Source organism: Stomoxys calcitrans, chromosome 5, assembly GCF_963082655.1.
Source record: "Stomoxys calcitrans chromosome 5, idStoCalc2.1, whole genome shotgun sequence".
NCBI lineage: Eukaryota > Metazoa > Arthropoda > Insecta > Diptera > Muscidae > Stomoxys > Stomoxys calcitrans.
In genome coordinates, this window is record NC_081556.1 from 67,605,768 (window position 1) to 67,632,856 (window position 27,089).

A 27,089-nucleotide genomic window follows, 5' to 3' on the forward strand; every position below is an offset into this window, starting at 1 on the left:
TTCAAAGCAAAATAAGCTCGCTGATTTCATTCAGTAGGACATTTCGTCAGTACTAATGGTAAAATTTTAATACATTTCAACGATGAAAAACGAATTAGTACCAGACTTTAAGGGAAATTTTCATTAAATTTTGTCTCTAGCAAATTTTGACATCAAAAACATTGTCAAAAATAACAAACTTAATTTTGTTCTTAGAAAATATGTCGAAAATCTAGAAACGCTCTTTTGGAAAATGTGTTTTTGAAATGTTGTTTTTCGAGAAATAATTTAGAGGGGACCACGCTTATGGCAAATTTTGCTTATAGAGAATTTTTCACTGAAATTTTGTCTTTAGAAAAAATTTCATTTAAAATTTTTTCCCTAGAAATAATTTCATTGAAATGTTGGCTTTAGAAAAAAATTCATTGAAATTTTGGCTTTAGAAAAAAAAAATTTAGAAAAAAATTCATAAAATTGTTGTGTATGGAAATTTTTTTATTTTTATGTTGTCCCTAAAAAAGAATTCATTTATATTTTTTCTTCAGAAAAAAATTTTGTCGTTAGAAAACATTATTTTGTGGGGCCCGGGAATAAACAAAAAAGTTATTTTCATTTAGAAAAAGAGAAAAATATATATATGATGAATCTATGTCTAAAAAAACTTTCTCTAATTTCGTCTAAGAAAATTAAAATTTTTTGAATTTTTTAACAAGAAAGTTTGTTGTTAAAAAAATTGTCAAAAATCTCAAAACAGCTAATTTGAATTTTGTCTTTAGAAAAAATGTCAGAAATCTAAAAAAACTCCTTTGGAATTCTTTTTTTTGAATTTTTTTTTTTTTTGTTTTTTTTTTTTTTTTTGAAATTTTGTGTTTCGAAAATTATATTAGAGGAGCCCGGGGCTGAACCAAATCTTGTCTCTATTGAAATTTTCTCTTCAGAACATATCTTAATGCAATATTGTAAAAAAAAAATTATACATCCCTGCCCTCCACCATGTATTGTGATTGCTTTCTTTGGGCAAATACTAAAAGCGCATAATCGTGGGCTACAACAGAAATTGAGGTATACAATTTTAAAATATTTGTAGGAGAATTATAAGCTGTAGGTGTTCGTTTCCAACAGGGGTTTCCTTTTTGACAATTGTTCGTGTGAAAATTCAAAGTCAGTACCAGGCTTTAATTAAGAAACATCATATATGAAATATGGTTAGAGGGAATTACTTGGTATTTTGAGAGGGGAATCTGCCGTCAGCATAGTGAACAGGTTATCCTAGACGTAGGCAACAGCACGAAGACCACACGCGTATTTTTAAATATCCAACGCATTCATTACGTTCGGACGAAGCTTGTTAGTCAGGTCGCAATTCAGGTGGGCATTCACATTTGGCTGACACTGTGTTTAAATCATGTGAACTCACTGCGTCTTTGTGATTAAAAAGTTATTTTTTTTAATGAACAATTTTACGTTTGTTTGTGTAGCAGGTGCCAACCAAGCCGTGTGTTAATTCCTCAATGGGGAAAAGTTTGTGCTATAAAGGTCTGAAATCTATAATTCTTTCAGTAAGTTTTGAGCGTCTCATTTACACCTCCCCTTTATTTTTATTTTATTGTCTGAATTGCGTTTGGCGGAGATCTCTTCGATCTGCTTGTTTGTTTGTGAGGCCTAATCTGACCATTCTTATTTTGTCCTTTCCGATTGGTTGTAACAGTCTGTGAACATTTGCTTGGCATTATTCGGCTGTGGCAGCGCGATGTAATGGCGGTGTGCTTAGCATTCTACCGAACATTGCAAGTTGTTAGCCGTGATCGCACTTTTGTTGGTGTTATTGTAAGACCCAATTCGACAAATACGCAATGCAATCGCTCTATGGCAAACAAGCGGATATAACGAAAAACCTGTTGCCGCTTAGCACAACTGACACAAATTTAAGATCGATTGATTTGTTTTTTTTTTTTTTTTGTTTTTCTTTTCTGTGATGCAAATCCACGGCGGATTTGCAGGTGTGTCCCACGAGTTTCTTGGCGTCAATGCCTTTTTGGTACGTAATTCGGGCGACTTGATTTGACACCACTTAGGAATGTGCGTGAAGTTTTCGATTTTGGTTTTTTTTTTTTTTTTTTTTTGTGTAACGTTCTTGTTGTTAATAACTTTTAAATGAATTAGATCTACAAGCAAACATGTGAGAACACAATAACAAACTAATGTGTGTTAACGAATACGTATATGGATATATGTAGTCATGACTCTTTTAACTCTTTTTATCGCGCTACAATTGAAATCAATGTTTACTTCGCGCCCATGATTTGCGATAGTCCATCCGAATGGCTGACACAGCAAGATAGCGAATCGCATCCGAAACCTGTGTACCGAGTGCGCTAAACTACGTCGAATAACTGAATTAGAAACACAGCTGTCGCTACAGATCAGGCCCCAAATATACTAACGTACGACGTAATTTGTTCTCCCAAACCAATTGGACACTCAGCGCAGTGCAAAGAAAACCAGTATCCCAAAGTTAGATTTTTTAATATAACATACATGTAGAGTTAAGAGTAAAAGAAAACACGGCAACGAGTGAGTGAACATATTGTAAAAATGTTTGTAATATCGCGACAGATACCAAGAGCAACAAACAAATAAAATTCTATCCAAATACTATGCCTCTCATGCGTTTGCTTCTCTCCTATCTGCGTGGTAACAACAAACATAGTGGCTGTCAGATTTGAAGAGCGCAGTCTCCAGTTGTGTTGGCTCTCATGCATCATAAAGCGTGCAATGGGTATGGGGTAGGACTTCCCATTTAATTATTGGTATGTACGTAAGAACGGGATCATGAGCTAAAATTGATCGAATTCGGAAGTAGGAGTAAATGAAATTCTCACAGGGTGGGTGGAATTCTCCAGTCCGTTTGCAAAAATCACAAAATGTTGACCTAACGCTACGCTTACATTGGCCGCTAAAAAGTGTTGAAAACCATGTTTACCCTCGGAGCAAATTTATATTTGCGACAAGATTTCGGAAATCTCGTGTTTTGCAACGAGGTTTCCCATACATTTTCAGTGTGAGCAAATCTTCTTATATGAGGAGATTTGCAGCAAATCTCCTTCGAAAATGCAAATGCACCACTGCCTTTGTATTGAATATCGGTTAATATCGGTACAAAAAATTTTGAACCTCAACGCTAGTTAAAATGAACTAAATTTGGGAAATATTGAACTTCCTATGGTGCTGAAGAATAATATGCTCGTTGCGCAATTCAACAATTTCTTTATAACTACGAAAACTACATAGTATTAGTCCACTTTCAACTTCCCACAGATAAAATATGAACTAAAGACCATTGAAAATGAAAGATAAAATTATTGGAAAAAATCACTTTTACAAACGCTCCGCAGCATTCAATTGGACACATCTTAATTACTCAATCCATTTATTTCCGCTTGTCTCCCATCCCCACGCTATCAATTGCTGAGCTATTGTGACGAATACAAATTTATTATGAAAGGTTGCAATTATGAATTACATAAAACTTTACCTTTTGTCCCAGTCGAGTATTAAACCAAGAACCATCTGTTTACAAAGCAGACGCTCTACGCATTAATCGACATCAGTATTGTTTGAGTCTTCGATTATATTCCCATTTCAATATTTACTAACAACACAAAAGCAAAACTTTTTCTCACTTCTCGCAGTTACTACTTCCGGTGACCGACCTATGATATCGATGTCATCGGCATAGGCGAGTAGCATGTGTTCTCTTGTGATTAGAGTGCCATATCTATTACATCTGCATCTGCTATAATCTTCTCAAGCAGGATATTAAAGAGATCACACGATAGGCTGTCTCCTTGCCTGAAACCTCGTTTGGTATTAAGTGGTTCGGAGAGATTCCTTCCTATTCTTACTGAAAAACACATATTAGCAAATGTTATCCTGCAGAATTTTATTAATTTTGGAGGGATACCAAACTCAGGCATGGCTTGAAATACCTTTGAACGTAAAGGAGTATCGAAGGCGGATTTGTAGTCAACAAAGAGATGGTAGGCGTTGATTTGTCCTTCTCGGGTCTTTCCAGAATTTGGCGCAGTGTGAATATCTGTTCTAGGGTGAATTTACCAGGTCTAAAGCCGCATTGATAGGGCCCAATTATCTCATTGCCTTTAGATTTAAAACTTTCACACAGTACGCTCAAGAGTATCTTATATGCGATGGGGAGGAGAATTATTTCTCTGTAGTTGGCACATTCCATCCTGTCTCCTTTCTTGTGTACGGTACTTAGTATGCTGAGGTTCCAATCATGGGGTTATGCGTTCTTCTAGCCAGATTGCGCAGAAAAACTGGTGTATACGCCTTTGGTTTTGTGGGATTGCACATGTATCCCTCGTTGTGGTGAGCTGCTTGCTCCAATATCGGACTAATGTTTAGCATATTTTTATTTGGGCTAATGTTTAGCAAATTTTTAATTGGACGTATTAAAAATGTCATCTAGTGGCATAAACAGCATGTATCTGTTTCTACAAAAAACAAGATAGTATTGTGTTCTATTTCACGCACACAATAGCAGTGCAAATAGGCGAAATGTGCGCATACACCACTGAATGCAAAAACAAAATTTCTTGCTTTTCTCCCACACAATCACATTTTCATTTTGTGCATTCCCGAACTTTTTCAAGAGAAGACAATAAGCAATTGGCGTGCATAGATGAAAATACATTTTGCAAAAAAAAATCGAGAAAGTGAAAGATATTTTTTACGGCCTCAAAAAATTCTACATACTTTAAATAAAATGAATTGGAGGAGTGCAAAGCAGAAAAACTGAGAAAGTGAAAATATATATGAAATTATTATACATGCGAAACACTCCTAAGAATGGAGAACGTGGTAGAAATTAAATGATTAAATTAAATGAAATGACAATAAATAACAATATTGTTGTATTATTGTGCAATAACAATATTGCATTGGAATATCAAATTCTTCATATATAAATTAGGTTTCCTAATATTGACTAACAAGACACAACTACATCCCTTCATGTGGATCAATACTTCGAGATAAGGTTGGTATTTATTACGAGTTATTTCAAAATAAAAATAATTTCTTGTTTTACACTTTACAGATATGGCGCCGGCGATGAAAAATGTGTGGGAAGTAAAGGATGTAAATACCCGAGAGAACGACGTACAGTCCAATCCCTTTCCTAACATTCCATCTACCTGCACATATTGCTATTTTAATGACTTTGGTTTGAAGACTCATTAACAGCAGCAAAAAATGCAATCACGGTTGAAAAAGCTGACTTGGATTTTTTCCCATCTACATAGTGCCCACGCTACTAAAAGATTTTGTTGACCATATAGTAGTACCATTAAGACTTTCTCCACTTGTAATACCAATTAGTTTTTTGTTTTAATAACAAGACAAAATATTCAAATGCAATACATTTCATTTTGTATTCGCAATTAATCGACTGAAGTAAAAAATGGTTTATTTATGGGAAAATACCAATTATTTATTTTAATAATTTCAGTTAAACGTGTTTTTGAAATAATAAGCAATACTCAAATAAATTTGTTTATTAAGTTGATAACCGCTTTAATTGAATTATTCACCTTGTGATACATTTTTTATAGGTCCGATTTCAGCAAAATGTTTAATTGAACCTACAAATTCCTTAATTAAACCAAAATTTTCATTTTTTTTGTGTGCGGTTACATAAAATCGAATGAATAGAGATATGTGCATGATTTTTTGTGTTTTATAGAAGAAGTGATTCTGAATAAAAGTTTCTTAGACATATATGTGTAATAAAATGTAATGTAATACTTGCTTTTTTACAATGAATATAGCACAACTTGAAAAACGACTTGTTTTAGTATTTTGGCTGCCACCACCTTATTTATGACTAAGATATGTCGAGACATACCTTATGCTATTGGGAACATTTGATGCTTTACTTCAAGCCCAAAAAAGTGAAAAAACCCAGTGGAACTTGTTTGCCATTGTGAAACTTTTGAAATTTAATAAAAAAAATTGCCCATATTGGTCTTACGATAACGGAGTGGTTTGATATCAAATTGTGTCAAATTAGCTCTTAAAACTTTTCTCAATTTCTCTTCTTTGTGAAAATGGAAAGAAATGAACGTTTACGTAAACTTCAAGGAAATGGTAATATCTTTTATGAAAAATTTTGCAAATTTTTGACAAAAAATATTTTTCATATAATGAAAACGATGCCATTTTTGAAAGGCTAAAGATATTTACAAATTTGTGTTAAATTTTAAATTTATAACTCAAAAATTAACAAAGTTATTAAAAGAATACTGAAAAAACCCAAGTCAAAATTTTCATATTTTAAAAATAGATTAATTCATACCTCGTTAACGATGGCATGGTACATTAGGCACATTTATTTTAGATCTTATGAAGCTCTTTCTCTCGTTTGAACGAACTAATAGAGGACAGATTATTATATCACCCAGAATAAACTGCCTAAAGTCGAACGCACAATTCTTCATTGCTACAATACGTCTCTGGAACAACCCCCCTTTGAACATTCAACGCATAACATTAAACGTTTTATTTGATTATCTAATTTTTGTATTAGTTAAATTTTTTCATTTTAATGTTGTTTTTAATTATAACAAATAATATTTTAACTGTTATAATCTATTATTATTTTTTTTTTTAATTTTTGTAAATTAGACCTAATTATTGTCTATACACAAATGTGGGACTGTGGCTGAAGGGTATAAAGGAGAGTAATTCAAATCCGTCACCCAAATTTTGTGGCCAAGTGTCTGGGGCAGCCGTCTGCAAGTCTCTGTATTAATGATGTGTGGAAATCTTATGATCTTATGATTGGATAACAAATGCCATCTCCACCTTGATTACAAAACAACGACAAGCGAACGAATACGCGGACAGAGACATGGCTACGCCGGAACAGGACAAATTTCTGAGTCGAACCATACAGTTTATCACAATCGCAGTACACGGAAACAAAGCTGGCAGAAAGAAAATTTCACATTTTTCATTATTCGTAGGATGTTAGCAATAAAAGCGAGCCAAAGAACCAACAATTTAAGATGCTATCTTTATATTTATTTCCTTCATTTACTAATGGACACGACAATCCGTTTCTAATTTCGATTGCTGATTGATTCCTTTTTAACACCACATATGGCTGTCCATTTACTTTTATTTTTTGAACTTTGCACCTTAACCTAAAAATACCAAACATTTAAAGGCGCTCCTATTTGGAAGGCTATATTTTCGTCTTTAACTAAGGTACACTGTTGTGGTGTCTCAAAGTAAATTTCCTAACTTTCGACGATATATTAACTTTCATTTTAAGTTATGGATCTATTAACCCACCATTTAAAATTAAAAACCTTAATGTTAATGCACATATTTTTCAGTAAAGGAAATGTTTCCGTAAAAAGTTGGAGAATTGATCATCTTTGAATTAAGTTTGCTTATTAGGGCAAAATTTGTTTAGTGTACACTCACTAAACAAATTTGAAAATAGCAAACACTGTCTGCTGAATATTAGTAGTTAATTTTGCTGGTATCGTAGCAATAGTTCTGCAATTACAGCAGTAGTACTGCAATTCGGAGCAGCCGGCTTACTGCTGAAAAGTCTGTTGTTTGCTGAAAATGACTGCAGCTTAATTATGAAGGGCATGTTTGAAGAAAAAATAGAACACATATGTAAATGTGTGTGTGTCTATGTGGATGTTTATTATTACCACTGAATGTATACTTTCCGTAACCTTTTTTCTTTAAATTTAGATACAAAAGGCCATGCCAGTCATGTGCATATTAGTAGAGTAATAATTAAAAATCAGAGCTAGTTCGGCCACATTTCAAAATATATAGCAACGGATGGATCAGATAGCTTCCTTACAGCAATACTCCACAAATTAAAATCATCTCTTCCAACAAAATTTTCTAAGAAAATTCTAAAAAATGCCTAAAGTAATCAAAACAAGTAACAGGCAACCATAAAAAGTAGCATACACATTTTTGTTTGTGTACTCGAAACAGCAGATTTTGTTAGTTGAAATAGCAGTAAAAAATATTCGCTAATACAGCATCCCTATATTTTCTGAAACATAAGAAATGTCTGCCTTCCCATTTTCAGAAGACAAAAACCGCAGTTTTAGCAAACATTTTTTTTGTTTCGAATAAAAAATTTAGTTGAGTGTAGTAACGTAGAATACAACTTAGGTTTTAAACATTAATTTCATAGTAGGGTCACTTATGAAGTACTGAATCCAACTTTGGAACCGAACATTACATTTAGCTTAAAATTGAATAGGACAGCACTTATTTATATGTGAGAAGTTTGCCCGGTTGCTTAAGAGAATGTTCATAGCCAAATTTTTATTCACCGTTACTCTATGAAAAAGCCAATAATGAGATGTCTGAGCTTACGCTCCTATACGCTCACGTGCTCACACTCTGTCAAATGGAAGAAACCCAAGTGATAAACAAAGTAAACGAATCATCATTTCGTTTAACAAAACGTCTTTTCGAAAAAGATGAACAATTTTTGGCTAAAAAAATTTTTGAGATTTCGCATAAAAGAGCCATCATTTACCACAGAAAAAGTTCCTAAAGGTTTTACCATAATTGAAGTGACTTGTACATAAAAAAGTGGCAAATTCTTTCTTTCAAGCGATCAATTTATTTATTGCCTGTTTGTTGATATTAAAATCAAGTCGGCTTTCAAAACCCTCAATCTCAGTGCATATAGATCCAAGTCTTAGAATTCAAGTCTCGAAGAAATACATTGAAAATCCGTGTATGCCAAATTCCTCGAGGATCGGTTCATTAATAAGCATACGAAATAACTGCGTTCCCCTGTGTGTAATTCAATATATTTAAATATATGTGAGAATGCTTACAGATGTTGGGCAGTATGTAAACGGGCCGTTGGCTCGAAATGGGACCTGAATCCGAGGATCGTTCCCTGGCTCTATAGAAGCGTGATTAGGCAGGATTGAGGATGAGTGCAGCTCATACCATCGCGGTATAATCGAGGCGACGATAGGAAACCTAAAAGTAAGGGAAGAGTTTTCCGATTGGATACCTGAGACGACTCTTGAGGCCGAGTGTGAGGCACTGCAGCTAGCGGCACAGTATTGGACTGACGGAACCCTAGTATTGCCGTCTGGAAGATCATGTTATACGGAGAACCCAGGGACTGAGATCTGTTTTAGACTCCGTGACCATAATACGGCCCTGCAGGCAGAGATCCGGCGATCACGGAATACGTGAGGTGGTGTGGTACTTGCGCGATAAACTTGGTTAACTCGAATTAAGGGCGTGGGCGACAAACGTGTAACACTGTGGAACAGCGAAACAGTTGGTAGATCGCCGAAAATCCTATGGGGAAGTAAGAATGAGGTCAGTATAGCTTTTGGTGTCATAATGGGACACATAGCACTACGAACTCACTTATGCAAAATCGGTGAGGCAAGTGATAGCATGTGTAGGGCATTTGGGGAAGATGATGAGATGTTGGAGCATTTCCTATGTCGTTGCCCGGCTTTCGCGGCTAACAGACACCGGTATTTAGGTGGGGACACGATACCAGATATAAACTAACTTACGGGAGTGGTATGGGAAACAATTAAGGAGTTTGTAACCTAACATAAGCTACATCCAATTTACAACCAATATCAAGCAAAATCCATCATTTATAGACATATATATAGAGGTGTAAGGTGTGATTTAGCGTCAAATTTCCAAAAGTGCAAATCGGGCGATAGCTACGTAAAAATTAACTAAAATTTGTTTTTAAACCTACCATTATAAGATTCCGGGAATACTAATTTTTTCTCTCCGTTAGCATCACATCGAAGTATTTATTTCCAACCCAGCACCATAAAAATTTAAAGCAGTCTTCAAAAATTAAGCTTTTTAACTGAATATAAATTTTCAGTTAAAAAGCTACACTTTTGATTTTAGATTCTTCTTTAGTCCAAAGGAAGGGCTATATCGGACCATATCTTAACATACCTCCCAAATTAACCGATTTTGAATTTGACTTGGCACCGTCTGAATGAAATTTAGCTAGCTATGTCAAATTTGGTATATTTTTCGATATAACATCTAAATAAACTGATATTCCGGTTTGGTTTTTTGAGAACGCTTTTTATTTGTTCCAATCGTTAAGCGTGTCTATTTGGGTGGTTTTCAGTGGGCTGGGGTGGCCTGCAAGCACTTTCCGATGTCAGATTTTTGGTCTACCCACGGTCTACCACCGGTAACTTTGTTCAAGTGTTAGGGATACTAACTATAAGGTTAGAAACAACAATTTGCTTAAATCGCTTCATCAATATCGGAGATATTGTAGTTGTAAAATTCTTTTCGGACAAATCGGATATAAAATATCAATTGGATGGTCGTTAGCCCAACATTTAAGATTTTTCCTTATTTATAGGATTTTTGCAACGAAAAAGAGCCGAAGAACCAAAACTTTAAAGTAAAGATTCTATATTTAAATACAATTTCCTATTTACCAACGAACAAATTTCGTTCGCTGATTGATTCTCATTTTACTTCAAAGATGACTTGTCAAATTTTTATTTTATGAAATGTTCTTTTTTTTAACTTAGTATCTTAACATAAAACAAGTAAGACGTGCTATGTTCGGCCGGGCCGAATCTTATATACCCTCCACCATGGATGGCATTTGTCGGGTTCTTTGCACGGCATCTCTTTTTAGGCAAACAAGGAATAATGAATAAGAACTGTTATGATATAGGAGCTATATCGAGTTATATATAGTCCGATTCGGACCATAAATGAATTGAATGAATTCTGAACATTGTAGAAGTCTTTGTGTAATATTTCAGTCCATTTGGATAAGAATTGTGCCTTGTAGGGGCTCAAGGAGCAAAGTCGGGAGATCGGTTTGTATGGGAGCTGTATGAAGCTATAGATCGATTCATACCATATTTGACGCGTAAGTTGAACGTCATGGGTGAAGCCGTTGTACAAATTTTCTGCCAAATCGGAAGAGAATAGCGCCTTCTAGAGACTCAACAAGTGAAGATCCCAGTTCGGTTTAAACGGCAGCTATGTCGGATTATGTACCGATTTGCGCCATACTTAGCACAGTCATTGGAAGTCATAACACAACACCTCATGCAATATTTCAGCCAAATCGGATGAGAATTGCGCCCTCTAGCTGCTCAAGCAGTCAAGACCAAAGATCGGTTTACATGGCAGCTATATCAAAACGTGGACTTATTTAGACCATTTAAAAAGTATTTGTGCAAAATTTCAAGCTCCTAGCTTTACTCCTTCGAAAGTTTAAAATATCATGACGACCAAGAATATATATAATTTATGGGGTCTTAGTCGCATATTTCGAGGTGTTACAAACAGAATGGCGAAATAAGTATGCCCCTATCCTATGGTGGAAGGTATAAAACTAAACAATGAAAGACGCCCTCATTTGCCTGGCTATTTTGCGCCTTTAACTAAGGCACACTGTTGTCTTGTCCCAAAGTCAATTTCCTAACATCCAATGATATTTTGACCTTCATTTTAGATTTTTGTCTTCAACAACAAGACGGAACATTAAGGATCTATTAAACTATCATATAACAAAAAAATATCTTTAAACTTTCAACAGAGGAAATGTTTCCTTAAAAAGTTGGAAAATTGATCATCTTTTAGATAAGTTTGGGATATAGGGTATACTAATTCCGTTCGCAGCACAGCGAATAATCGTATAAGACATCATAATGTATATATATTCTTGGTGTTCATGCCTTTTTAAGTTGATCTAGCAATCTCTGTCTGTCGAAAACATGAAATAACGATAACGAAAGCACCTATATTCACATATTGGCATAAATGTTGGTAGCACTAACGTAAATAAGGCAATCGCCTTAAAGTCAACAACGTTGGTTGTCACTACAGAAAGGGTTCTAAGACTTAATATCTGTAGAAACATCAGGATTCAGCTGGCCAAAAATTAGTTGAGGCAACAAATCAGTTTAATGTGTGCAAGAACATCAGAATTGCAGTGGATAGGACTAAAATAAAACGCAACAATATGAGCCCTCTATATGCTCTAAATTTTAAATAGGTTTTTTTTTTTGAGAAGTGGCACAAAAGTGGCTCATTGTTTTTTCCGAATCTAGGATTCCCACCAACGTAAATCAATCCTAGGTTTTCGGTCGGGACTTTTTGTAACCAAAAAGCCAAATTCAAATTTGGACGGATGTAGGTTTTAAAATGAATGTTTTGACGAGTTGCGGTGGTGGGTATTTAAATACGGTAGTGATATATTTCGCAAACAAAAAAAAAACTTTTTTTCTATGTTTTTTTGTTTTGTCCAGTTACTCTCGTTCAGCTTAAAAAGTTGAAAAATTTCAAAATTGAACATTTATATGCGATTTTTGGACGACAAACAAGAGATAGTCGCTACATAGTTGTATTTTTGAACAAGTGGCATAAGCAGATGGAAAAGTGGCGCAAAGATGTTAAAAATATGGCATTTAGTATCAAAATAAAAAAGTGGCATCGTCCACAAAAAGTGTCAAATTTGATACTAAAGTGGCACAACGGTAACACTGTGTGTATGGTTGCTGTATAGACCGCACTTATTATCCGATATGGCTGAAATTTGGTGCAGTGAGCTGTAAAAAATAACTCGACATCTTTGCCGAATATCACCTATTGTACATTGGTTTTATTACAGTAGAGTTGTGTTGGATTAATGCACATTCTTGCCGAATAAGTTCCGGTTTGGAACTGCCTGCAAACTACATGACGGCGTCCCATTCTAGGCACTTTACTATTATCGACATATTTAAACGATCTACCTAAAGTTCTTATTAATTCTAAACCTCAAATGTATGCGAATGATGTACGACTCCATATCGGATCTAAACTGAAGACATTCACTGTTGCTTATCTTATATAAAAAAATCAATTTGTGTTTGTTTGTAGGTTTGTTTGTTTGTTTGTATGTTTGTGTGCTCCTTATAGACTCAGAAACGGCTGAACCGATTTTCTTGAAATTTTCACAGATGGTGCATAATGACCCCGTGGTGAAAATAGGGTACTACATTTTTTGATATTTGACCCTCCCCCTTACCCTAATTTTCAGAAACGCCAGATCTCGGAGATGGGTGGTGCGATTTAAATTTTGTGTGCTCTTATATAGTACCCTAAAAATAAAAATTTGGTATCCAAATTTCGGATGTGGGGGGGGGACTGCCCCACCCTAAAACCTACCAAACACATATTTAGACCAATCACGACAATATGGGACTCAAATGAAAGGTATTTAGGATAAGAAAACGTATCTGATATCCAATTGTCGGACCAAGTGCTAGGGGGACCACCCCAAGCCCCAAAACACCCCTAAATCGGACATATATACCGACCATGGCAATATGGGACTCAAATGAAAGGTATTTGCGAGTAGAATATGAATCTAATATCCAAATGTGGGGTCACGTTTCTGGGGGTCCACCCCTTTCCCAAAACACCCCCCAAACAGGACTTATTTACTGACCATGGGAATATGGGGCTTAAATAAAAGGTATTTTAATGCAGAATACGAATATGATATCCAAATATGGGACCAAGTGTTTGGGGGCCGCCTCTCACCAAAAACATCCCCCAAAGGGGACAAATTTACGGCCATAGCAATATGGGGCTCAAATGAAAGGCCTTTGGGAGTAAAGCATGAATTTGATATCAATATTCGGGAAAAGTGTCTATGGGGCCACCCCACCCCCCACAACATCACCCAAATAGGAAGTATTTTCTGACTATTGCAATATGAGGCTCAAATAAGAGGGTTTTTAGAGTGGAACACGAATCCTATATATATATTTCCAAGGCCAACTCACTGAGTGGCCGCCCATCCCACAAAACACCCCCAAGTCGGTCATGTTTGCCGACTATGGAAATATGGGGTTCAAATTAATGGTATTTGGGAGTAGACCACGTATCTGATATCAACATTAGGAGCCAACTGTTTAGCGGACGTCCCACCGCCATAACAACCCCCAAATAGGACGTATTTGCTCCCCAAGACAATTTGGGTCTTAAAGAGAGTGGAACTAAATATTCATAGTGTTTAGGATCTATACCCCAAACCGGTCATATTTGCTGACTTTTGCAATAAGGAGTTTAAATGAGACTAGAAAACGAATTTGATATCCAATTTTGAGGGCAATGGCAATATGGAGTTCTAATAAATGATATATAGATGTATGAGAATAGAGCACGTTGCTGATATATTTTCAGGGCTTCGAATTTGGGGGACCACCCCACTCCACATAACACCCCTAAATCGGGCTTATTTACCCACCATGACAATGTGGGGCTTAAATAAAAGGTATTGGGGGTAGAGTAAGAATTGATACCCATTTTCGGGACCAATTTTCTGGGGGCCTACCCCTTTCCCAAAATACTCCATAAACAGCAACTTTTTAGGGACCATCGCAATATGGGTCTCAAATAAAGGTATTTGGGAATAGAATACGAATTTGATAACCAAATGTAGGACCATGTATTTAGGGCATCATCCCTTCCCCAAAACACCCCCAAAGGGTAAAAATTTTTAGACCATGCCAATATGTGGCTCAAATGAAAGGTATTTGAGATTAGAAAACGAATTTGATAACCTATTTTGGGGCCATGTGTTTGGGGGACGCCGCATCCTGTAAACTCTTCTTAAGCCAATGGCAATATGGGGTTTAAATAAATGGTATTTGAGAAAAGAGCACGATGCTGATATTTTTTCAGAGTCAAATAACTGGGGGACCACCTCTCCCCCGAAAACACTACTAAATCAGACATCATGAGAATATCGGGCTGAAATGAAATATTTTATGAATGTAGTACACCTAATATCCAAACTTAAATTCGTAGGCCAATAAAGATCATATGGGATTCAGATAAAGGCACTTATATTGTTAAACTGTTAGTCAAGCGATATACTATTTTCGTAGCATGGTATTTCACTAAAAGATCTTTAATTGTCGAAAATAAATATTCCAAGGAAACTTTTGTTCCATATAAAGTAAAAGAAGGCGCAGCGGAGCGGGCCCGGGTCAGCTAGTCTGGTATAAATGATGATTTAAATCGAGTTTACAAGTGGCCAAAAAACAATAAATCCGAAATTCAAATTAGTCTCAATATATCGGCGCAAAATTACTTATCTGGACAATGTTAATGTTCAACTTTATAACATAGCAATACCGTGTGTCGATATTGGGTGTAATGTTCAACTTAATAACATAGCAATACTGTGTGTCGATTTTGCGTGTAATTTGGGTTCGACTTTCAATTCCACTCTTATGTGGACTGACCACATAAGCAAGACTTTTGGCAAGCTATATGGAATGCTTCGAAATTTGCTTTGAACCGTTCTACTTTCTACGCCGTTGAATATTCGCCTACTGCTGGCGAAACCCCTCTTACATGACTGCGAAGTTTTCTCACGCTGTTATTTTGAATATGGCCACAGATTAACAGATATGGCTTTTAGCGATATAATACGATATGTCTTTAAACCAGGGATGTCCAAAATAAAAATGTGACTGTATGTCTGAAATACTCTCTTCAAGTATTTTTAATTCTCTCAATATGTAAAAAAAAAAAACTTTTTTTGGACTGTTTTGGACAAACGAACGTAAAATAAGAAAACTTTAATACCTTCCAAGCGTTGAATCGGCAAAAATCATTGTTTTTAAAATAAAAACAGAAAAAAGATGCGTTTACCCCTGCGCATGTACATTCGCTGCTGTCTCAACAACGACTGAAATAAAGAGCATAAGAATGCGTGTGACTTGCTATCAACGCTACCGTTGAAGGGCTGGACATCGCTGCTTTAAACGCGGAAGGCACGAAACCATATCCCTGTTTGCACGCAAACTATCCAATGTATCTTCCAAAAGCTTTCTGAATATTAGAAGTCTCATCTTACTTCACAAAATAATTCAAATTAAAGAACCTGCTCATTTGAAAATTACACTTCTAATGTAGGAAGGAAATTAATACCCTCAAGGATAAATTGTTTGAACCCTGGAAGGCAGTTATTCGTACCCATGTCCTGGAATAATCTTCCATCCAACGCTCAACTCATAAATAATCTTGCAACATTTAAAAATGAGCTGCTTAAACATTTTGAATGAGCTTACAATTCTTAATTATACTCACCACCGAAAGATGGGGGTATATTCCTTTTTTTTTTAATATAAAATTGCTTCGATTTTTTGTTTTTAATTTTATTTGAATTTAATTTGACTTTTTATTCTGTAATTTAGTAATTTTTATGTAATACTTTGATACTAATATTACTATTGTACAATTATTGTCTATGCGTTTAATCATCAACACTGTCACTTATGGGAGAATATCCTGTTGTGTTTGTATTTTAGATAAATAAATTCAATGAAAAATTTATGTGGATACAGCTGCCAAAAAACCGGTCTCCTTATTAAAGGCTTGAGCTATTTAAAGGCGATTTATTATACAAATGCACTTAAAACAGAAAGTCGTATTGATATATTGGGTTGCCCAAAAAGTAATTGCGGATTTTTCATATAGTCGGCGTTGACAAATTTTTTCACAGCTTGTTACAGAGTCACAAGCTGTGAAAAAATTTGTCAACGCCGAAGAGTATTGCATTCTTTCTTCTGTCAGTTATCAGCTGTTACTTTTAGCTTGCTTTAGAAAAAAAGTGTAAAAAAGGTATATTTGATTAAAGTTCATTCTAAGTTTTATTAAAAATGCATTTACTTTCTTTTAAAAAATCCGCAATTACTTTTTGGGCAACCCAATAGCTTCCGAATCGATCGATCGATTACCGAACTTAACATTAGGGCTTATGTTTTAACCGATATAGCCAAAATTGGGAACAGAGATTTCCCCAATGGTCTGCCGAACTTTCGTCATAATTTCAAACTCACTAGCCATTAGAACAGTCTTACCTTATTCCCAATCTCCCATTTGGCAGTGCAATTATCCCTATTGGAATTTGGAAGGTAGCCGCAAACTTCTTGTGGTTTTCAATATCGATGGCTTAATACAAAAAGGGCCTAACTACATTTTTTTTTTATTTTACAGGAGAAGGCCTTTTTTTGAAATCGTTATAAATTTGTTATTTGCAATTGTATCCTTTGGAAGCAAGATGCATCTGACGTTTGTCTTCCCTTTTTATATTAAGCCATTTATATATAGACTTCCGCTTTATTCGACATTTTTGTTAAAAACAGTTTCATTGAATGATCGAGCTTGATCTTATTTGATCTTACAAAACCTTTCAATTCAACTTAGATATTTCTACTAGTTTAAAATTTGTACGATTTAACGGAGGAATGACATTTACGCCACCCAAACCAGACTTGTACAATTCTGAGAGACAATTCCTTATAACTATCTTACATTTCCAGAGCAATGCTTTTTTCCAACATTTAGCGCAGAGGCACATAAATTAGAGCATCTGAGAGGAATCTAATCCACAACTCTCGCACTCCCAATCATGCTACTAACTCAACCACTGCCGGGGCGCTATAAATGTGTTAATTCTTTATATTTTAATTTTTTTTTATTAACTTTTGTAATTAGACCCAAATATTGTATACACTTCCACGGAACCAACACTGTTAGTATGTATGTGAGCGGTGTGCGTTGGTATCACACAATCGATCCGCTACGCCTTTGGGTACTATACCCGAAAATAAAATTTTTGATTATTGCTTCTGACAAAAAGTTGAATTTTTCGCATATTCTCCAGTGGTTCTCCATTGAAAATGTATGTCATATTTTTACGCAATTCTGCATTGTGCATATGTTTGCAACGCTGAGGAATTGAAGATGTAGATGATCAGAGTTATATCCTGATTTTATTCAATAATGAACAGGTCCGTTTTTTTTTTGGTCCATTGTCTTTATATTCACACAGCTTACCTGTTAGCTGATGTATTTGCGAGATATTCTTATTTGCCGGCTAGCCATCAACTTCCCCGTATCGAAAAAGTATTTAGTATATATATATATATATATATATATATATATATATATATATATATATATATATATATGTATATATAGTAAAGCTCGACACTCGACGTTTTAAGCACGCATAAGTCCTTAAAACGTTTTGACATACGAGCGCTATTTGTGTCTCGTCCAAAAAATTAAATTAATACGTGAACATTTTCGTGCGATTGTTTGTTACAACTATCGGTGTATATTAACTCAACAACAGTGCACGATGAATTTAATCCAATTTTAGTGTTTATCGGTGGTATGGTGAATTCAACCTAGGTCGTCCAAAATCAGTTGTTCCAAAAATCATTGATGCTGTGCGCAAACTGATATTGCAACATCGTCATGTGACCTATCGTGAGATTGAGACAATCTTAGGCATTAGAGGAAGCAGCATACATTCAATATTGCATGAACATTTGACCGTCAAAAAATATTTTCGCGTTGGGTCCCACACAATTTGTTAATCGCTCAAAAATCGCATTTTGAGCACTGAAAACATCTATTTCATGAGTCATCCGCCGTATAGTCCTGACTTGGCACAAAATGAGAGGTCAACGTTTTTCGACACCTGAAGAAGCGGTTGATGCGTTCAGAATGCATGTTTTGGAAATACCTCAATCAGAGTGGCAAAAGTGTTTCGACAATCGGTTCAAACGCATGCAAAATTGATTAATATTTGTTACTGTGTTTTCTAAACCCGAAATATAGAAGGAAACCCTCATATATATACATATATTTGCTTTGATGTGCTCAAAGCAATGTGCAAAGAGGCATAAATAATCGGCCTATTCAATGTATCCGAGGATGTTGTTTATAACACAGCGAATTCCAAAGGGTGCCTCAGCATTTATCGCCTCTAAAACGGAATGTATTAAAATTAATAAGAGCGTCGGTAATTGGATGCACCCCTGCTACACTCTTTTGTCGATCCCAAAAGGACGGCTCTCTTTTTCATTGAAACGTAAAAGGTTATTTATGGTGGCCAACCATAGGAGTGGCGATAAAATGCCCCCATGTGGCGTGCTCTGCAACCTCCTTTATATTTATGTCATAGGACTCTAAGAACCCGGTCCACTCAGTACTAAGGATTGCATCAGTGTGTCGTTCTGCACTTTGTTAAAACACCCTTCAATGTATTGGTTTGCCCAAAAGGTAATTGCGTTTTTTTTTTTAAGAAAGTAAATGCATTTTTATTAAAACTTAGAATGAACTTTAATCAAATATACCTTTTTTACACTTTTTTTCTAAAGCAAGCTAAAAGTAACAGCTGATAACTGACAGAAGAAAGAATGCAATTACAGAGTCACAAGCTGTGAAAAAATTTGTCAACGCCGACTATATGAAAAATCCGCAATTACTTTTTGGGCACCCCAATACATTCAAACCGCCAATGTGTACGTCTAGGCATGGAAGGATTCTTCTATTTTATACAACCTCGTACAGGGCAGTCTCCACCGACTTTTTCTTGACATAGGCACGCTGTCATAGGATCCACAAAACGTTTCATGGTTTTGAGTAGAAAGAACGAAAGGCTTATAGGTCTGGCTTTCGGAGTATATGCAAGTGCTAGGCAAGCTGTGAAAAAAGCCTCAACATGTTCTCCATTGTCTCTGCCCTTACTCCCATGTGGTTTACTATTGTTTCAGCTTGGTGTCCCTCTTGTCAGTATAATCTTATATATAAAAATCAATTTGTGTTTGTTTGTTTGTATGTTTGTGTGTTCCTTATAGACTCAGAAACGGCTGAACCGATTTTCTTTTAATTTTCACAGATGGTGCATAATGATCCCGTGGTGAAAATAGGGTTCTACATTTTTTGATATCTGAAGAGGGGGCGGACCCTCCCCCTTACCCTAATTTTCAGAAACGCCAGATCTCGGAGATGGGTGGTGCGATTTAAGCGAAATTTTGTGTGCTCTCATATAGTACCCTAAAAATAAAAAAATTTGGTATCCAAATTTCGGATGGGGCACCTGGGGAGGCTGCCCCACCCTAAAACCTACCAAATATATTTTTAGACCAATCACGACAAAATGGGACTCAAATGAAAGGTATTTAGGATAATAAGACGTATCTAATATCCAATTGTCGGACCAAGTGCTAGGGGCACCACCCCAAGCCCCAAAACACCCCTAAATCGGACATATTTATCGACCATGACAATATAAGACTCAAATGAAAGGTATTTGCGAGTAGAATACGAATTTGATATCCAAATGTGGGACCACATTTCTGGGGGTCCACCCCTTTCCCAAAACACCCCAGAAACAGGGGTGGAAATATGTGGCTTAAATAAAAGGTTTTTGAATGTAGAATACGAATCTGATATCCAAATATGGGACCAAGTGTTTGGAGGGCCGTCTCTCACCAAAAACATCCCCCAAAGGGGACAAATTTACGACCATAGCAGTATGGGGCTCAAGTGAAAGGTCATTGGGAGTAAAGCACGAATTTTATATCAATATTCTATGGGGCCACCCCACCCACACAACACCACCCAAATAGTAAGTATTTTCTGACTATTGCAATATGAGGCTCTAATAAGAGGGTATTTAATGTGGAACATCTGATACAACATTAGGGGCCAACTGTCTAGCGGACGTCCCACCACCATAACAACCCCCAAATAAGACATATTGGCTCACCAAGACAATTTGAGTCTTAAAGAGAGTGGAACTAAATATTCATAGTTTTTAGGGCCAATACTCCAAACCGGACATATTAGCTGACTTTTGCCATAAGGAGTTTAAATGAGATTACAAAACGAATTTGATATCCAATTTTGAGGGCAATGGCAATATGGGGTTCAAATAAATTATATATACAATAGATATATGAGAATGGAGCAAGTTGCTGATAGCCGGGCTTAGTTTTTCGGAGACCACCCCAATCCCCAAAACACCCCTAAATCGGGCATATTTATCGACCATGTCGAATTTATATCAAATTCGACAAAATGTAGGACCATGTATTTAGGGCATCACCCCTTCCCCAAAACATCCCCCAAAGGGTAAAAATTTTTCGACCATGCCAATATGTGGCTCAAATAAAAGGTATTTGAGATTAGAAAACGAATTTGATAACGTATTTGGGGCCATGTGTTTGGTGGATGCCTCATCCTGTAAACTTCCCTTGAACCAATGGCAATATGGGGTTTAAATTAATGGTATTTGAGAGAAGTGCACGATGCTGATATTTTTTCAGGGCCAAGTATCTGGGGGACCACCTCTCCCCCGAAAACACCCCTAAATCAGACATCATGAGGATATCGAGCTAAAATAAAGTATTTTATGAATGGAGTACACCTTACATCCAAACTAAAATTCGCAGACCAACAAATATCATATGGGATTCAGATAAAGGCACTTATATTGTTAAACTGTTAGTCAAGTTTGCATGGTATTTCACTAAAAGATCTATAATTGTTGAAATTAAATACTCCAAGGCAACTTTTGATCCATATAAAGTAAAAGAAGGCGCAGCGGAGCGGGCCCGGGTCAACTGGTGGTTGATAAATTTGTGTGTTTCTTTGAAGCTGAACGTTTCCTGTCTACCATTGCATATACAGCGGTCAAAAAAAGTATTCATCATTCAATGTTTTTTTTTTAATAAGTCTACAAAAGACAATTGGAATAAAAACATATTAAACTAATGATGCAGTAGTGCTTGTGTGATATATATGTACACAATTTCATTGTTTTTAAAGAAAAAAATAGTATTTATTGGAACAAAAAGGGCCATTTTACAGCTGTACACAAAAAATTAAACAAAAAAAGTATTCATCATTGCAAAAAAACAAAAAAATAAATAACATAATTTAAAAAAATTAATACTTTGTTATTCGACCACCGCGTCTTATAACTTCTTTTAAACGGTTTGACATCGATTGGACTAATTTAGCGGTTATATTTTGGTCTATATTAGTCCATTCCTCCATTATCACCTGTTGCATTTGACTCTTGCTCGAAAAATTGCGCGTTCTCAATTTGCGTTCGAGATGTTCCCAAAGATGTTCAATTGGGTTCAAGTCGGGACTTTGAGGAGGAGTTTTAATGACTTTGGGGCAGTTATACAGCATCCACATCTTGGTATTTAAAGCAGAATGTTTGGGGTCATTATCTTGATAATATTGAAAGTTATTACCAAGCCCAAGTTTTACAGCACTATCTTTTAAATTCCTCTTTAAAATGTCAATGTAATACTTATGATCCATTACTCCATTAATAATTTCAAGATTTCCCGCTCCTGAAGCCGCCATACACCCCCAAACCATTAAACCACCTCCACCATGTTTTACAGTAGCAACTGTGTTTCGTTCTTCAAGCTCTGTATTTGGTTTTCTGTACACTATGACCTTTCCATCGCACCCAAAAAGATTAAACTTGCTCTCGTCTGCAAAAATGACTGTTTTCCAAAATGATTCGGGCTGTTTTACATACATTTTTGCGAAGTTTAGCCTTTTCACTCGGTTTATTTTATTTATAAAGGGCTTCTTACGTGCAGTTCTTCCTCTGTAACTATGCCTTTTGAGTGTATTTCGAATTGTTTGTGTAGTAACTTCCTTCCCTAAATATTCCATAGTGTTTTTACGAAGAATGGTCGCATTTGTCTTCGGAGTTTTCTGAACTTGCCGCACTAGCCAACGCACATCTCCAACTGAAAGTGCTTTTGGTCGACCAGATCTTGGTTTATTGTCAACAGTTTTCGTTTCTGTCCACTTTCTGATGATGGATTGTATAGTAGATCGTGGTCTATTTAATATTTCACTGATAGTTTTTTGAGTTAAACCATTCCTGTGGTGTTTTATTATCAACACTTTTACCTCATCAGAAACCTCGTTTTGCTTACGACCCATTTTGACAAAAACTATATTTTCAATGAAATTAAATATTTGCTGTCAATGGCAAAGCCTCCTTTACTAAATAAAACAGAAAAGGGGGATTCCCAAATAATATTTGAATTTGACTTTGATGATAGCACATCAATGATGAATACTTTTTTTGTTCTGTTTTTGGTGTTATTATATAAAATTGCATTTTTTGCGCTAATTAAATTTATTTTTTGAATTTATTTTAAAACATATTACGAAAAATAAACTATTGCATAAAACTGCATTATTTATTTACTTTAAATTTTCTTCAATTACCCAAAATAAGTGAATTTATTATCAATTTTGCTAATGATGAATACTTTTTTTGACCGCTGTACGTATGTTTGGTGTTTTTTTGCAGCGGTTATGGACATACGAGCAGCGTTGCTGTTTTGGATTTTTTCAACCAAAATTGGTAGGATTTACTTTCAGTTTTATGTGTTTGGTCGGATGGACGGCCTATTTTGATATTGGTAAATTTTTCGCGAAATTGCATTTTTAAAACCACAATCGTAGAATGGGAGATAAATTCATTGAGTCGTTCTGTTAACAACATATCGAAATATCCATTTCCGACCTTAAAAAATATATGTATTCTTGATCATCATAAAATTCGAAGGCCATTTAACGATCTCCATGTGTTTGGCCGTCTGTCTGTTGTAATCACCCTACAGCCTTGAGAGCTCAAATTTGGTACAGTGAGTGGCGTTAAGACCCCCAATATGTGCGTGTCGTATGGTCTAGATCGGATTGTATCTTAAAGTAGCACTTATATAGACCGATCCCCAGATTAAAGGTTTTAGACCCATAATATTCAATTTTTTTATCGGTTTTGCTTAAATTAAACACAGAGAACGGAGTTTTGCTCTTTGTAGTCAGTGCCGAATATTGTTTTGATTGGATAATTTTTGAGCTTTTCGCCCATATAGACCGATCGAAGGTCTTTCTCCCAAAATTGGCTTATTTATTATCCGATTTTGCTGAAATTTGTTACAGTCATCTATGCTAAACGCCTACACATCCTCCCCGAATATTGCACAGATAAAACCAAATTTGGATATAGCTGCCGTATATATCATATAAGACTCATTTATTGCCCGACATCACAGGAACTTGGAACAGTGAATTGAGGCGAGTTTAGTCCAGAATAGACCATATTTCCATACTAGCTACTATGGGTTAATAACTGGTACATATTTCACCGGATTTTGGCGACATGTTCGGATCGGCCGAACTTAATGTATTTTAACCTGTTTTATGTCATATTATATTTTGTTAGGTTAGGTTAGGTTAGGTTGAAAAGAGGGTGAATATATTTATCCGCCCCATGCCACTATGGACATACGCCTAAGCTACAATAGTAATCGGCTTAGGCTCAACTTCTAAAAAAATAATTTAAGTTAGGAATTCCGTGCTACTTACAAAATCCTTAATTGTTTTCAATACCACTTCCCTAAGTTGGTTCATGTCTGGTATTGTGTCTCCACCTAAGTGCCGGTATCTGTTGGACGCGAAAGCAGGGCAGTGACAAAGGAAATGCTCCAACGTCTCATCATCTTCCCCGCATGCCCTACACATGCTATCACTTGACGCAACGATTTTTCGTAAGTGATCTCGTAGTCCTCTGGCCTTTATCGCCAAATCGTCTGCCCTTACTCCGTTGTGGCCCGACACCCAAACGATGCGGACTTTGCCATCCTCACAGAAGGAGTTAATCTCCATCTTACACTGCTGTTCGTGACCTTATGGCAATTTTACTGTCCGTAAAGATGTTCATATTGTTATATATATAATAAAAAATGTTAGAAAACGATTGCGTGTATTTTGATTTAGTTTACAATCTTGGTCAGCTGGAAGAGAATTTGGTAGGTTTTTGAAAAATTTTGGTCGGAAAAATTTTTCTGTAGTGGCAACGCTGCAGGCAAATTGCGTCTCTGCACGAGTGTGATTCCGTTTGCTGTGTGGAGTGGAAATAAAATTAACGTAAAAGGTTGCTTATCGCAGGTTGATAGCGCAGGATTGTTGTTGAGTGTTTTTTATGTTTGTTGTGTGTTTAGCGGGCTGGTCGATCCGTGTACAGTTTGATTCGTTATTTGGTAGAGAATGTTTCGAAAGATCGCAACGGAAAAATTGTGGCTAGATATCATAGATGGAAACAAAATAGAAAACAACGAATGATCATATTGTGGAAAGTGTTAAAAATAATCAATTTGTGATTTGAAAGAAAAATGAATAAATCATTGTAACATCCTGCTAAAATAGAAAAGATACATATTGTACTTTACTAAAAAAATATAATTTAATTATCTCAATAAATTTAAAAATTGGACTGGAGCATTAATACATATATCATAACGGCTTTTATCAAAAAACATCAAATTTTTTCAAGATTTCTGAAACATCGAATACAACTTAAAGACGAAAGCGCCATTTTATGTCAATTCTATTAAATTAATTTTAATTATTTTATGGTTACTGCATGATATTGATAATGATATTTTTGACTTTAGATATTCTATGTAGCAACTCAAAAATCTGATTGACGTAATTAAAATCATGAGTTCTTGCAGCAAATGAATATAAATATCCATTTTAGATAAGTTCTATTCAAATAATTTTTATTATCTTTTAGTTACTTCAACTAATGTTTTTTTTTTTATTTTGGTTTCTTTTAAGACATTCTAAGCGGCAAATCAAAACTACCAGTGACTATGGATTTTAGCAGTAAATCTATATTTAAACTGGCTAGAAGTATGAAAAAACGAGTTAAAGGATACGGGTTATGAATCATCATAAAAATAAATAAATGTTTTACATTATATAAAAATATGAAAGAAAAGTGAACTGCAGTTTTTACAAAGCAATCAAATAAAGGGTGATTTTTTTGAGGTTAGGATTTTCATGCATTAGTATTTGACAGATCACGTGGGATTTCAGACATGGTGTCAAAGAGAAAGATGCTCAGTATGCTTTGACATTTCATCATGAATAGACTTACTAACGAGCAACGCTTGCAAATCATTGAATTTTATTACCAAAATCAGTGTTCGGTTCGAAATGTGTTCAAATTTTGACAAATTTTGTTCAGCGATGAGGCTCATTTCTGGTTGAATGGCTACGTAAATAAGCAAAATTGCCGCATTTGGAGTGAAGAGCAACCAGAAGCCGTTCAAGAACTGCCCATGCATCCCGAAAAATGCACTGTTTGGTGTGGTTTGTACGCTGGTGGAATCATTGGACCGTATTTTTTCAAAGATGCTGTTGGACGCAACGTTACGGTGAATGAACACATTTCGAACCGAACACTGATTTTGGTAATAAAATTCAATGATTTGCAAGCGTTGCTCGTTAGTAAGTCTATTCATGATGAAATGTCAAAGCATACTGAGCATCTTTCTCTTTGACACCATGTCTGAAATCCCACGTGATCTGTCAAATACTAATGCATGAAAATCCTACCCTCAAAAAAATCACCCTTTATATTCTCTTAACTTGACTAAAGCTTAAAAATTTATAATCATTATTCAAAACTGATTTTTTTGAATAAGCGAAAATTTTAAATGTAGATTAGGCTAGACTAAGTTTAAGTGACAGTCTGCCATCAGACTCACTTAGACTTTTTCGTCCATTGTGATACCACAGGAACAGAAGAAGGAATATGCCTTCTAGTTCCTACCTTTGAACCATCCAGATCGCTTTAAAAAGCCCAATAACTTAAGAATGTTCGTGATCTCTAAATCAGACAGGTTCCGAAAAAAATGAGAATCAAAGTGAAAAACTGCTAGTGCCAGACACACACACAAGAGGTGTTCTATTGACTCTTTTTCTTCGATGTCCTCACAGCTTCTGCATAAGTCGTTGCTGGCAACCTTCAGTCTGTCAGCATGTTTTCCGATTAGACAGTGATCTGTCATGACGGACACAACGACTGAGACGTCTATTCTAGCCAATGACAGCAAAGCGGTAGAACTCTTCAAGTCTTTATTAGGCCACGTAGTTTTGGAAAGCTTACAGCCTTCTTGTTGTGACCATCTATCATTCGTTGTCTCTCGAGCCTGGTCCTGAAAACTTATCTTACATGTCGCTAGAGATATACCCACAGATTCCAGTATCCCTGGAATGTGTATGGTAGTTCCTAGTCTCGCAAGCTCGTCCGCTATAGAATTCTCTGGGATATCTCTGTGTCCCGGCACCCAGAA

The 27,089-nt window shown here is 35.7% G+C and overlaps 1 protein-coding gene across 1 annotated transcript in view; it reads right to left on the bottom strand.

The window, feature by feature from the left end:
* The window catches only part of LOC106092497 (high affinity cAMP-specific and IBMX-insensitive 3',5'-cyclic phosphodiesterase 8-like), a 287,871-nt gene that overhangs the window by 144,836 nt on the left and 115,946 nt on the right, over positions 1-27,089 (bottom strand). The window contains exon 5 of the mRNA XM_059370600.1: positions 24,313-25,026. Coding sequence (XP_059226583.1) covers positions 24,980-25,026 — 47 coding nt within the window. The 3' untranslated portion in view covers positions 24,313-24,979. The remainder of the gene's footprint in view (positions 1-24,312; positions 25,027-27,089) is intronic.